This window comes from Pelodiscus sinensis, chromosome 1 (genome assembly GCF_052426305.1).
Source record: "Pelodiscus sinensis isolate ZL-2025 chromosome 1, ASM5242630v1, whole genome shotgun sequence".
Lineage (NCBI taxonomy): Eukaryota > Metazoa > Chordata > Testudines > Trionychidae > Pelodiscus > Pelodiscus sinensis.
The window spans coordinates 43554541-43569220 of NC_143052.1; the positions used below are offsets into that span (position 1 = coordinate 43554541).

Below are 14680 nucleotides of genomic sequence, written 5' to 3' on the forward strand. Positions count from 1 at the left end.
AAATTAACAGTTAATATAGCCTAAATATTTCCATTCTAATGGATCCTTTCCTATTGCATTTAACTATATCAGACTTTGTAACCTTTGAGGTGGAAAAATTTCAGCCCTTTTTAAGTTTGAGGAGTGTAGGGGAAATATCACATTGCCATTGTTAAAATTGGTATAAAGAGCTCTAGTGTCCTTGTGTTTTTTTGAGGTAGAAATGTGAAATTTGGCAGGGACATATGTCTTTCCACTGTCTAAAGAGATGTTTTGATTTGGCAGCATTATTGGTGTTTAAAATATTTTGTGTAGACAAGCTGGTATTTTTATAGAAATGAAGGGATGTTGGTTGGTATTGAGGCTTTTTCTATCAAACTGCCATTATTTTATAGCAACATAAAATGTACCTAAGAAATTGTATGTGAAGATATGTATAGAACTTCACTCATATGATGTCTGAACATGCATATGCAATGAAGCAGGGTTTATGGAGTTCTCATCTTGTGTAACCTCTTTCAGAAAGCTTCCAAAACTCCACCTGTTCTGTGTGACCCATTCTGTTTATAATGCATAGCTTTATATATGCATTGTATTGTGCTACATTGTTTCCATCTCATATCTTTAAGGTTTATACTTAATAATAAATAATGCTTTATTTCTGGTGGATATAGTGATAAAGTTCAGTTAATGTTTTATCTTATTGCGTTAACTTTTTCTTCAAAAGAATTGTTAATTGTTCCTACCGAGCTAGCTTTAATTTGATGATGGATATTATTTTTTAGGCTAAACTGAGTTTAAATGTACTTCTACGAGGTTTAGCATTATTTATTCCACCTTTATGTTCTTTGCTGGTTTTTTATTTCCATTCTTCAGAGTAACTAATAGTTTCATTTGTGGGCTTTCCCCCCATTTATATTTGTTTTCTTTTATTTGAAATTTTTATTGGGTACCTTGCATTCCTATTATAACATCTTTTATTTCATAGTGCTAGTTTTCACTGCAGTGCTGAATAGAACCGTCTGCTTCAAAAGAATGTTATTGAGGGATGGAAGCAGCAACAGAAGAATCAGTTAATTACATGATGTTGGGTTTTGTACTTTTTTCAATTTTTAGATCAACTAAAATTTAGGGTCTTATTCAGATAAAACATGCCTGGAATTTAAACTGCAGCAAAAAGCATGAATCTTGCTAATGCCAGTAATGACTCATCTGGTGAGAATGGCATTGTATTGACAATACAATAAGAAAAAAAAGTCTCTTGTGTCTGCTGTGTTTGTATATCTGACCTTGGAGAGAATTAGAATTTTCTTGTTGCAGAAGTTGAGCATCTAATGTATTGCCGCACCTCTTCGTTCTCATGTATTAAAATAGAAAATGTTCATATTGGCCAGTGATTTCTTTGTGGATGAGAGATTTTCTGTAATTCAAGAGATGTGGTCATACAATTGCATTCATTTACATTAAAAGAATATCCCTAAAATGTTGAATTGCTTTTGTATCAGAAAATTATTTCAGTGCAGTATTCTAGCTCCCTGTCAGTAGCATTCTCTGCTGCAAAATACCGTTTATTTTTCTGTATTTCTATCTAAAATAATTTTTACTTAGTTATTTTAATTGTGTGTGTATATATGCATGTGTGTATAGAGACCTTGAATCAAGCAACTTCTGCTAGAAAGCTGGAAGAGGTTCTTCACCTTGCAGAGCTCTGCATCGAAGTATTGCAGCAGAATGAAGAGCATCATGCAGAGGTGAGGATATCTGCATTCACTGTAGGATAATGGTTTATACCTATGTTGTTTCTTCATGATATGAAGGAATGCTGTCAGAAACATTCTAACTTTAGTTTCTGACATACATTTAAGACAGTTCACATTTACAGAGACAATGAGTGTTTGAAGCTTATGAAAAGTGAAGTGAAATAAAACTCTAGCTGAGTTCCCATGAATGAGCTCCAGGTTTGGAAATTTAAGATTAAAGAGTGTAACATTAATAAGAAGTGATTAAATGGCATGGAAAACATTCAGCTTTATATAGCTGTTCCTTCCAACTTCTTACCCCTACAGCAAAACAGAAAGGAAAATAACGTAACATTGTGCCTTGTGCCAGTTAATTTTAACTTTAAAAATAATTGAGTGATTCAACAACTATTTCCATTTAACTTGTCTTTTTAAAAATGTAATTTTAAAATAGAAGAGGTAAAGTTGGTCAATTTCATATTTCTTACCTTCAGAAATCTTTTTGTCCTTTGATTCATAAACTAAAGTGGGTTCTACAAGCATTATAGCAGTAGCACCTTTTTATCTCAAGGTATTACAAAAAAGAACAAATAAACCAAATATGTATACAGTTATAGTCTTAACATTAATATGGTAATCTAGTTATGTAAGATACAGTTTCTAGGGTGTTGTTTAAAAAAAAAACCCTAGAATTATTTTCTGGGAAAGCATACAAAGAGGTAAACCAAGATTTTAATATACATAGTTATAAATATCATTCAAAACATCTGCTTTTAGGTCACACTGTAGAATCTAGTTTTTAGCTTACATCTGTCATGTGTGAACTTGTTATGGTTATTTTATTTTATACTGAAGAAACATCTGCTTCAATAATTTGAAATTAATTCCCAGGAGATTTTATTCTACACTGGTATTACCACTGTGTTACACTGTAAATGATTACTTAATACAATGTATATAATTGTCTTTGTCTTTTGAGGGTTTTTTAGAATATTAGACTTTTAAAATCAAAGGAATCTGATAAAATATCAATATACAATACATTTTACTGTTTAAGAATGGTGCTCTTTAGTCATTAAATGTAATAATAATGTCTGAAAATTAATTTTGCTACTCTTTTTATTTGCCAAAATGAAAATCAGTCCAGCAGGAATTCTGAATCTCAGTCAAATTCAAAAACAAAGCTACTATTTTTGCATTATTTCTTTCTTCCTTTGTTTCTAAAAATAAATTTGCATTTCTAGTGAAAGTAATAAAATAACCAGAAGTGCAATATTAAAAAAGTGAAACACATAAAATATTGTAAATATGCACCTCCTGTCCCTATTCAAAATATAAATACATAACACTGAGCTCATGTCATAACATTAAATAAATTATGCAATTAATGAAATGGATTTGTAGCTTCTAAAATGGTGACCTCAAACTCCTCATTTTAATAGTACAACTTTTTTTTTCTGTTCCATAACACTTCCAAATTTATGGATTCCCACAGGCACGAGAGGTATGTGGTTCCTCACAAGCAAAGCATTATTGTTTTTCATCATTTGTAGCATGGAGCTGTTACTGTGTCTTGAACGTGTGTCATAAATTGTTCTGATCATTTCTGATTTTGTTTTGCCACATTTGTCTCTCTTTCTAGAATCTAAGAACTTCAGTCTTTCTTTAATCAGGTCAGATGTTTTTGTTCTCTTAGGATATATGTGACCAATCACTAGCTGCATTCAGCTTGTTTTCATATTGTTCATTTTGATGGAACAACATCTTAGCCCTGGTATATATTTTCCCATTCTTCTCACTTGCTCCCGGAAGCTTCGGGATAATTCTTGAGGGGGTCAAGAGAATTTGTCTGGTTCACAATGTCATTTGCAAAGGGTTTTAAAATTGGAATAAAATGGGCTGACTTTCTAGATTCTTTTTTGTGGTGTTACATGTTTTGAAAAGAGTTTTATTTGCCTGTCCCAAAGGAACACCTTCCAATGCTTGTATACTTTTAAAAAAACATTCACACTACTTGTTTTTATTGTGGTAGGTTATTTTCTTGGGCTAGGAGGTTGTTTCCTTAATGAGCTCTCATTTAAGTTCAATTTGTCAGTCAGAGACTTCTTCCCATTAAACAAAAAGGAATTCTATTTTAAATTCTTGCCAAAAACATAGCAACATGTCTGTACTGTTCACTTTATTACCAGTCAGTATGCTTAAGACCTGAAATAGCAGAGTGTTCAGTGCCATTATTCCTGTTAACTTCACTAGGAGCAGCAGGTATTTCTAGAAATCCCTCAGTACCTCTAAGAAATTGCTCTCCGGTGGTCTTCTCTCTCATCATGTTTCAATCATTCCTTTAATAAAAAAACAGACACCAAAGGCTGTCATCAGGAAGTTGAGGCAACAAGTAAACATTTATAACTGCATTTTCAAGAGTGGAATCTAATGTTGGGCTCTTCAATTCTTTATATTGATTTTTAGATTTCTGATTTTCAGAAGTGCTTGAGCACTTATTGTTGCCATTGACATCATTTGGAGTTGTGGCTGCTCAGCCCTTCTGATGACCAGATCCTAGGTGCATCCCATGTTGCCACTTCAAAAACTGATGTGTTCAGAATTAAAGGTCGCAATTGAAAATGTGGTCCTTTGTGTAACTTTTTTTATTCAAGTTTCTTAGTATATGTTTGCAGTGACACAGTATTGTTAGTCTGATACTAGTATGATAAAACCTGCTCTTTCAGTCTCTGAATATTACCCTCCCTTCACCTTTATTGCCAGTATCTCCATCCACCATATTTCTCACTTAACATCCAACTACAATTCCCGTCATTCTTTTCCTTTTCCAACAAGCAGAGATGTAAATTCAGGAAGAACATGCATGATGTGAATGTAGTATTAGGGGAGGGATAGTTCAGTGGTTTAAGCATTGGCCTGCTAAACCCAGGGTTAGGAGCTCAGTCCTTGAAGGGCCCCTTTAGGGATCTGAGGCAAATCTGTCAGGGATGGTACTTGGTCCTGCTGTGAGGGCAGGGGACTGGAGTCAATGGCCTCTCAAGGTCCCTTCTGGTTCCATGAGATCATATATCTCTTTCTAGTAGAGTCCCTATTTTTGCCTGAACACAGCAAATTTTGAATGAATTTCCTCCCTAACCTCCATTTTTCTGAGCTAAGACCACCTAATGCGCTAAGCTGGCATTCAAGAAAGTAGTATTTTCCAACATTAATGGAAATAGATGTTAAATACAGGAGATTATTGAATCTCCAGATATCTACCCACAATACTTATTAAAGGAAATAGTGATTTATGTATAGTGAATAACCTATTACTTTAGTGCAAAATAGGATTAAAAAAGATTTTGCATCTATCAAAAATACAGATTTCAGAGGATATTAGTTGCTATTAAAGTTTAAATCAAATTTCTTCTGATAAATTAAAGAAGACAAAAATGCCTTTATATTTTTAGAGAACATTTGACAAATTAGGCTAATTTCTTATAAAGTCAGAACTTAGTTAAACCAAAATTAAAATATACTCTGATTTTTGCACTGGATTGACTTTAGACTTGCAGTTCTTCTCTTTCTCTCTCTTGGTTGGCAAAAACAGTTGCATTCAATACAATGATATTCAGTTTTTAAACTGTTAATAGTCTGTTTACTACTTTTCCCCTCTTGGCGGCAGTGATTTTAGGTTTATTACTAGTTCTGCTTTCCAACAAAATAATTTCTGGTTTGATTTTTTTTCCCTCTTGTTGACAAATGTGGTGTATTTTTAATACATGTCCGTATAAGAATACATTTACATTATTCAAATGTATACTGTACATTACCCATGCATGATAAAAGACATAAAATGGCATGTCCGAATATAGTTGACCATAGCCACCAGATAGTAGCTGTTCCTTTTATGACTCGTGTTTACTAATTTTATTTTTGTTTCATTGTAGGTTTTTGCTTGGTGGCCAGATTTACTGGCTGAACATGCAGAGAAATTTTGGTCTCTCTTTTCTGTTGATATGGATTCAGCACTGGAAGCACAACCTCAAGATTCCTGGGATACTTTCCCACTCTTTCAACTGCTAAATAACTTCCTAAGAAGTGACGGTAAGATCTTAAGGGTTTTTTTCTTTTTTGTTCATATATGAGTTTTTCTTTCAGTCTCTGTACACTCCAGACATTGTTGTAAGTATTTCAATTCCTAAAGGAAAGAAAAAGTAACAGTTCCCCTCTTTGCTATAAATATTTCTCTACTAGGTTTCTCTAAAATTCAGAAAATTACTATTACTATCTCTCTTTGTCCCACTAGATTTACTGTAAACCATACTTAAACTATATAGTATAGCTCACCTCTAAAGCAGCACTATAAACACAGCACAGTGCATTTTAATATTATTGTGAATACAAAGATCTTCTATTTAAATAGGTCTGTACCAGTAAGTGTACTCTCATCTTAAGTTATCATTCTCATCACTGCTTTAACACCATTGAACATATTTATAAATGTATTGTGAACTTAGTATTATTTGGAGTAGGGATGTAAATAACTAATCCACTATCTGATAAACAAATGCTTATCAGATAGTCAACATACTAGTTGACTAGTCGCTTCCCCCTTCCCTTGCTGCCTCTATCAGAAAGAGGTAGCAAGGGTAGGGGGGAAAAGAGAAGAGGCGCTTCAAATCAGCAGCGCTGCATGGAGCCCGGGGCCGGACCTGGGGCTCTTCATGGGTGCTGCTGCTTTGAAATGCCACATGCAGCCCGGGGCCAGTTGAAGAATCCCCTGCTCACCCTGGGCTTTCCCGCTGACCTTGGGCTCCATGCAGCGCTGCTGCTTTGAAATGCCGCGGGGAGCATGGGACCAGCAGGGGACTGCCTGTCTGGTTCCATGCTCCCTGCAGCGCTTTTGCCTTTGAAGTGTAGCATCAGCCCTCCGGCTGTTGCTACACTTCAAAGGCAGAGGTGCCCTTATTGACTAATTGAATAGTCAGTGCAGGTTGCATCAACTGTTTGATTAATCTAAATGTAACATCCCTAATTTGGAGTTAGGTGTGTTCACTAAACTGAAAGATTTTTAAACTTACATCATTTATATTTTCTGAAAACTTCGGACATATTAGTTATGAAATACAATGCTCTTGCTTTTTTTTAATACATGGATGAGCTGCTTTTGCTTTCATAATAGCTAACTAATGTGCAGACTCTAAATTTTGATTTTTTTCTGTGTGTTTTTACATGTGGAAATATACAAAGTGTATCAATGAAACTTGAAAAAATGGATTAGGTTAAATTTAAAAGCATGAATTGTACTTTATTTTACATGTAGATTTTTTAAAACATTTTAAACATTCAGAAAATAATGTGCTGTTTTAAATAGGTAAAATGCTCTATTTTCCTTAATTATTAAGGGAAGGAAAATGTCAATTTTTATGCCAAGCTTTAATTTTTGCTTGTATTTACCAGATTCATATGCACAAACAACTAGTTTTTAAATTTTTGTATTGTTTTTGTTGTCAAACATATAAAAGCCAATATCAATGTCCTTTTTGTATTATAGCTGCATGATTTAGGGGATTTGAAATGGGATTCTGAGACTTCCATCATGAGATCACAGATGCTGCAACAATGCTCATGGTTTATAACAGAGTATTGTTGCCATCAGCTACTGAGTGCCTGACTGAAATGAGTAGGTGATCTGAATGCTACTGTAGGAGCATCCATATTTCAAAACTAAGCATTGCAATTGGCATTAATACACTTGATGGCAAACTTCTCGGGTTGCAAAGGGCTGAATAGACAGGCAGCCTTAACTACTCTCTTATCCTAAAAGTGCAATCATTCTAGATAGAGTTGGGGACTATTGGAACTGCAATATAGGAAACTATATTGCTTGTTCATTATGGAGTCTGTGAATAAGTAGAGGACTTATTATCCAGTGTTGTCAGTCTCTCTTCATGGGCATTTAACTGTGTTTTCACGAGTTGGCAGTTGCCAATACACTAAACCCTGTTGTGTGATAGCCTTTTTTACAAAAGAAGTGAGAGAAGCGGTGTATGTTTTGTTACATTTTCCTCTCTTCTTGGTTGTTTTTGTGGAAGGTGCTGGAGGTTGCTTTCTTTTTGATAGGTACAGTGTAGACACCAGCAACAAAGACTTTCTAACTCTGCCATGTAAACATGCTTCAATTTTTATTTCAAAGACACACTTGAAGTGGTGAGAGAGTAGTTTCTTCCTTATGCCCATTGTATCCTTAGTGTCTGTGTTGAGACTGCCAACAAGGATTACAATCAGTGTTGGATTGTGTGATGTGTAATTTTGTTCGGGTATGGTTGTTTGAATTTTACTCTGCCAGTGGTATCAATAAATTTAGTATTGGGGCCATTATGGCAATAGTTAAGTTTATAAAATCAATGGAAATGAAGCATATTGCAGGATGATATTCTTGGCCTTCAGGCAGGGTTTGTAACACCAGAATTACAATTAATCCTCTTGTTCCACAATGCGGGCTGCCTTACCTGCTGATTTGCAAAATAACCCAGGCAACACAACCAATCTCTAGCTCCACGCTTACATAAGAAAAGACTGTTGGAAGGCTACTGCTTATATTTTCTTCTCTGAAAAGATTAAATGGATAATTACTTTAAATGATTACTAAGGAAAGTCTCAGGAAAGACTTTTTATTAAAACTGGTGGAAAATTTGGTTTCATAAAGAAGTAATTATCATCAGGGTTGTAAAATATAGCTGAAGGAACAAGTAGCAGCTACTGTAAGAAATAAATGCCACACCTGTATATTATTTTCCACTATTCTCCTAATGGCAAAAGATACAGTAAGTGACCATTTCTGACAAGTGAAAGCCATCTGGAAAACTGTATCTTTATTTTTTTTTCAGTACTATTGAAAAGCAACCCTTGAAACGAATCACCTTTTAATCGCTAGATGTACTAGCAAGTGGCAAATGACCATTCTCCCAGGAACAGATTCCCAAGTGAAACATACTATGGTGCTTATTCTTTAATTAACAGCCCTTTCACATTGCCAGTGCATTACAGCTATCAGAAAGAACACCCTGTGCTTATCAAATCAATGTCACAGGGTCTCCCTAAACGAATAATAAATGTTCTGGCTTTCTACTAAGTGAAAACCTATTCCTGAAGACTTCCTAAAGATAGGCTCATAAAAATCTAAAAAGAGAGAAACTGGAATGTGGTCTCATGAGGATAAAAAGGCTAGTGTTAATAATTAACAAGGAAAGTGAAGTGGAGTCAAATTAGCCATAATAAAGCCCAGAGTGACTGGCAAAGTCACCTCTCATTATCAAAAAACTCATTAGGAAATGAAGAGGTAGAAATCCCACTGGGTTATTCTCTCTCTCAGGCTATATCAGAGATTATTTTTCAGATTTCTTTCAAATGAAGAACTGTTAGGTCACCATATTGCATATTAGGTTAATCTTCAACCTTTGAAATCTGGAGGGCTGACACCTGCGTGTTATTCTATCTCAAGAGCCTTAAATGAGCTCTAATCTGAGATGCAGGAATCAGTTTTCATATAAATCTGACATGTGTGAACTGCCAACAGTATAGAAATAATCTAACAGCTATAGCCTTTAAGCAAATCTTCATGCAAGATTATTTTTATAAACACAACACTAAAATGTAGTGCCAGAAAGACTACAGGATAATGAATGTATGTATCGTTTTATAAATGTACTGTGTCTTACTCTATGAACTTCATACTTTTTTCTATAGAACACAAATTCAAGCAAAATGCATCAAAGCACAGCTACCTTTAACTTATCAGAAAGCAGAAAAAAGAAAAATTCCTTGTTACAGTTCCGCGGAGTAAAAGAGAGAAACAAACCGAGTTTTCTCATATTGTCTTGCTTAGAATAAGTAGTGGATAATATTTTTGGTCTACTCTTGGTATGGACATGCAGAGTTCAATCATATCCAATAAGTATCAGGTACTGTTGAAGACTGGATATGCAAAGATATTTATTAACCCAGGTCCAAGGGCTAAATCTACATGAGCACCTGTGTAGTTTAGAACTGCTGCGTTAAACATGCTGTAGTTAAACAGAAATTAAAAGGCACAGTGACTAGAGCCAAATCCCTGAAAGCTGCATGGAAACTTTTTAAAGACACCATAATAGAGGCCCAACTTAAATGTATACCCCAAATTAAAAAACATAGCAAGAGACTTAAAACAGTGTCACCATGGCTTAACCGCCATGTAAAAGAAGCAGTGAGGGACAAAAAGGTATCTTTTAAGAAGTGGAAGTCCAATCCTAGTGAGATAAATAGAAAGGAACATAAACACTGTCAAATCAAGTGTAAACATGTAATAAGAAAAGCAAAAAAAGATTTTGAGGAACAGCTAGCCAAAAACTCAAAAAGAAATAACAAAATGTTTTTGAAGTACATTAGAAGGAGGAAGCCTGCTAAAAAACCTGTGGGCCCCCTAGATGATCGAGCTATAAAAGGAGCAATCGAGGACGATAAAGCCATTGCGGAGAAACTAAATGATTTCTTTGCTTCAGTCTTCACAGCTGAGGACGTTGGGGAGATTCCCGAATCTGCACTGTCCTTTGTGGGTGATGAATCTGAGGAACTGTCCCGGATTGAAGTGTCATTAGAGGAGGTTTTGGAACAAATAGAAAAACTTAATGTTAACAAATCTCCGGGACCGGATGGCATTCATCCAAGGGTTCTAAAAGAACACAAATGGGAAATTGCTGAACTATTATCTGTGGTTTGTAACCTATCCTTTAAATCGGCTTCCGTACCTAATGACTGGAAGGTAGCCAACGTGACACCAATATTTAAAAAGGGCTCTAGAGGCGATCCTGGCAATTACAGACCGGTAAGTCTAACTTCAGTACCGGGCAAATTAGTCGAAACAATAGTAAAGAATAAAATTGTGAAGCAGGTAGAAGAACATAATTTGTTGGACAAAAGTCAACATGGTTTCTGTAAAGGGAAATCCTGTCTTACTAATCTATTAGAGTTCTTTGAAGGGGTTAACAAGCATGCGGACAAGGGGGATCCAGTAGATATACTATACTTGGATTTTCAGAAAGCCTTTGACAAGGTCTCTCACCAAAGGCTCTTGTGTAAATTACATGGCCATGGGATAAGAGGGAAGGTCCTTTCTTGGATTGAGAACTGGTTAAAAGACAGGAAAAAAAGGGTAGGAATAAATGGTAAATTTTCAGATTGGAGAGGGGTAACTAGTGGTGTACCCCAAGGGTCAGTCCTGGGACCAAACCTTTTCAACTTATTCATAAATTATCTGGAGAAAGGGGTAAGCAGTGAGGTAGTAAAGTTTGCGGATGATACCAAACTGTTTAGGATAGTCAAGACAGAAGCAGACTGTGAGGGACTCCACGAAGATCTCACCAAACTCAGTGATTGGGCAGCAAAATGGCAAATGAAATTTAATGTGGATAAGTGTAAAGTAATGCACATTGGGAAAAATAACCCCAACTATATGTACAGTATGATGGGGGCTAATTTGGCTACGACAAATCAGGAAAGGGATCTTGGAGTTATTGTAGACAGTTCTCTGAAAACTTCCACGTAGTGTGCAGCGGCGGTCAAAAAGGCAAATAGGTTGCTAGGAATTATTAGGAAAGGGATAGAAAATAAGACCCAGAATATCTTACTGCCCCTGTATAAAACTATGGTACGCCCACATCTTGAATACTGTGTACAGATGTGGTCTCCTCACCTCAAAAAAGATATTTTGGCTTTGGAAAGGGTTCAGAAAAGGGCAACTAAAATGATTAGGGGTTTGGAGCGGGTCCCATATGAGGAGAGGTTAAAGCGACTGGGACTTTTCAGTTTAGAAAAGAGGAGACTGAGGGGGGATATGATAGAGGTATATAAAATCATGAGTGGTGTGGAGAGGGCCAATAAAGAAAAGTTATTTATTAGTTCCCTAAATAGAAGAACTAGAGGACACCAAATGAAATTAATGGGTAGCAGGTTTAAAACGAATAAAAGAAAGTTCTTCTTCACACAGCGTGTTGTCAACCTGTGGAACTCCTTGCCAGAGGAGGCTGTGAAGGCTAGGACTATAATAGAGTTTAAGGAGAAGCTAGATAATTTCATGGAGGTTAGGTCCATAAAAGGCTATGAGCCAGGGGATAAAATGGTGTCCTTGGCCTCTGTTTTTCAGAGGCTGGAGAGAGATGGCAGGAGACAAATCGCTTGATCATTGTCTTCGGTCCACCCTCTCTGGGGCACCTGGTGCTGGCCACTGTCGGTAGACAGGATACTGGGCTAGAAGGACCTTTGGTCTGACCCAGTACGGCCGTTCTTATGTTCTTATGCAGGCTGGTTTTAAACCACTTCAGCTGGTTACCTGGGTCTCTAGTGCACTAGCGAGGACTAGCTAGAGCACAGTGATTCTCCAGTGTGCCCCATCATTCTAGGCCTGTAAGGTGAAAGGGATGAATAGTAATTCAGAGCCCCAGGCTGGCCAGCCTTCCTGGCGTTTTCTACTGCTAAAATGCAAAGCCCAAGATCTGGCCAGTGTCCTTACTACTGTTGTTTTGGTAGTCTTCTTTACAATTCTTGCTTTCCGTCTGGAATGGACTTTCTGCACATGCCCATCTAATTTCAGATCTCAGCCAAAGTTCTCTATTTTTCTGTCTGTACAGGTTAATTTCTTCATCTTTTTTTTGTATTTTTAAGTATTTGCCTCTGTAAATTAGCTTAGGGTATGATTTGTATGAAGAAACTGTTTAAAATGAAGTTGCAGTGTGCTACTGTATATATGTCTTCAGTTTGAGGAATTTTATAACATAAAAATAGAGGAGAAGACTCATTTTATGCATAACATTTTTATAATGTTCTGAAAATATAGGTAGATAGCATATAAATGTGTCCACCAAATCCTGTTGGAAATTCATTAAGAAATATCAATTTCCTTATCATTAACCTCATATAGAGTGTGCTGTGGAGACATCACAGAGCTAGCTTTTATTGTACAGCATGTCATATTAACACAGGAAAGAAAACTGAGAAAAAAAATAATTAACAGTTGTAACATTTAGCGTACTGTTCAAAAATGCTTCTTTCTCCCCTCCCGCCCCCTCCCGACTCCCATCCCCACCTTTCTACCTCATTATTATGATGTAGTTCCAACAAGATTGAATTTCCTAGAACAGTCAGCAAGAATGAACATTCAATATAAAAGGGAGAGCATGTAGAAACTGCATGGCTGTGTCTAGACTGGCAAGTTTTTCTGCACAATCAGATGATTTTGCGGAAAAACTTGCCAGCTGTCTACACTGGCCGTTTGAATTTCTGGAAAAGCACTGACGATCTCATGTAAGATCGTCAGTGATTTTCCGGAAAAAACTATGCTGCTCCCGTTTGGGCAAAAGTCTTTTTCCGAAAGACTTTTGCCCAAAAGGGCCAGTGTAGACAGCATAGTACTGTTTTCCCCCCAAAAAAGCCCCGATCGCGAAAATGGTGATTGGGGCTTTTTTGCGGAAAACCGCGTCTAGATTGGCCACGGGCGCTTTTCCGCAAAAAGCGCTTTTGCGAAAAAGCATCCTGCCAATCTAGACGTGTTTTTCTGAAAATGCTTTTAACGGAAAACTTTTCCGTTAAAAGCATTTTCGGAAATTCATGCCAGTCTAGACGTAGCCCATTAGTTTAGTTAAGACTGAACAAATGTGTCTATTCTAAAGGAATTTCATCTGCATTTAGATATCAAATGAAAGGCCAAATGAGGTTTGTTCTCAGTTCATGAGCAATTTCTTTTTTTTATATATTTTTAAGCTTGAACTTATATTTTCATAAATAAAGAGTGAAAAAATGTACTATCTTCCCATTATACAAAAATGTTCAGCAGCTTTGAACAATAATGTATAATAGATGGTTAACAATTACCATTTGTCATGGAGATGATAGACCTTTGGCAAATGTTCCTTTCAGTGATCTGGTAAGTTACCTGTGAATAGTCAAAGTGTAAAGATTTGAACAATTCACTTAACACTGCTGCACTGGATTTTAAAAATCTCTTCATGATCTGCAGGATTGTGTTGGCTCTGCATATGTGAACATAGTTTTGGAAAGTCCGTTGGCTCTCCTGCATCTTTTTGTATAGTTAGAGAAAGTGAACAGGGAAGGAGACAGAGTGCAAATGAGTTTTGGATCCATCTTTGCAATAGGTCAGAGTATGTATGAAAGGAGGTTGAATTCCCAGGGAGGTCTAGCTCTTTTCATACAATACATTTGGGGGACACATGTTAGGGGGTGGAAGAGGAAATACGAACATATGCTACAACTCCTACTTTTACATATTTGACTATACAAGTAATTCTGTTGTTCTCTGGCCAACAGTTATATATTGTGTAATTTCTTTGGTCCTTCATTTTCTGTTTAAAACCTAACAAATCATATTTTTTAAATAAAGATTCTGTTAATAAAATTAGGACTTCCTGTGCAGCTTGAGCCCTATTTATAGTCTTTTGTAATTATGTTTAATACTGAGTTTATTTTTATTTTATTGCAAGACCACTGCAGGTTTTTTCTCAGCTCTTACCCATTTTTTATATTTAATGCTATCAACTACAGAAAAGTAGTAATGTCCTTCAAATTTATTTAGTCATCATAATAATGCCTAGCATTTTTCATCGATAGAGTTCAAAGTTCCTGTAATGGGGTATATTCACCAGCGTGGCGCCTTCAGCAAAGTGACTTTGAGGAATTAGCTGGCTGTTCCGATGCGCCCCCTATCACTGGCGTCTCCCCCATGTCCTCCATCGGTACTGTCTTCAGGGCACTGCCCTCCAGTAGTGCCCACTCTGGTCTTCGTTGGCGCCCCCTTCCGAGGGGGGGGGAGGTTATTGTTCTTCCTCCGCTATACTCTCCAGGGTCCTCCCTACTCCCTGGGACCCCCATTTTTTCTTCCAGGGAACACCCAGTTCTCTCCAGGAACACCCAAGTCCCTTGCACCCTCCAGG

The 14680-nt window shown here is 36.5% G+C and overlaps 1 protein-coding gene across 4 annotated transcripts in view; it reads left to right on the plus strand.

The window, feature by feature from the left end:
- Positions 1-14680, plus strand: part of CADPS2 (calcium dependent secretion activator 2) — a 506811-nt gene that overhangs the window by 405940 nt on the left and 86191 nt on the right. For all 4 annotated transcript variants that reach the window (XM_075928806.2, XM_075928789.2, XM_075928797.2 and 1 more), the window contains exons 17-18: positions 1627-1730; positions 5648-5804. In XM_075928806.2, the coding sequence (XP_075784921.1) occupies positions 1627-1730; positions 5648-5804 (261 nt within the window). The remainder of the gene's footprint in view (positions 1-1626; positions 1731-5647; positions 5805-14680) is intronic.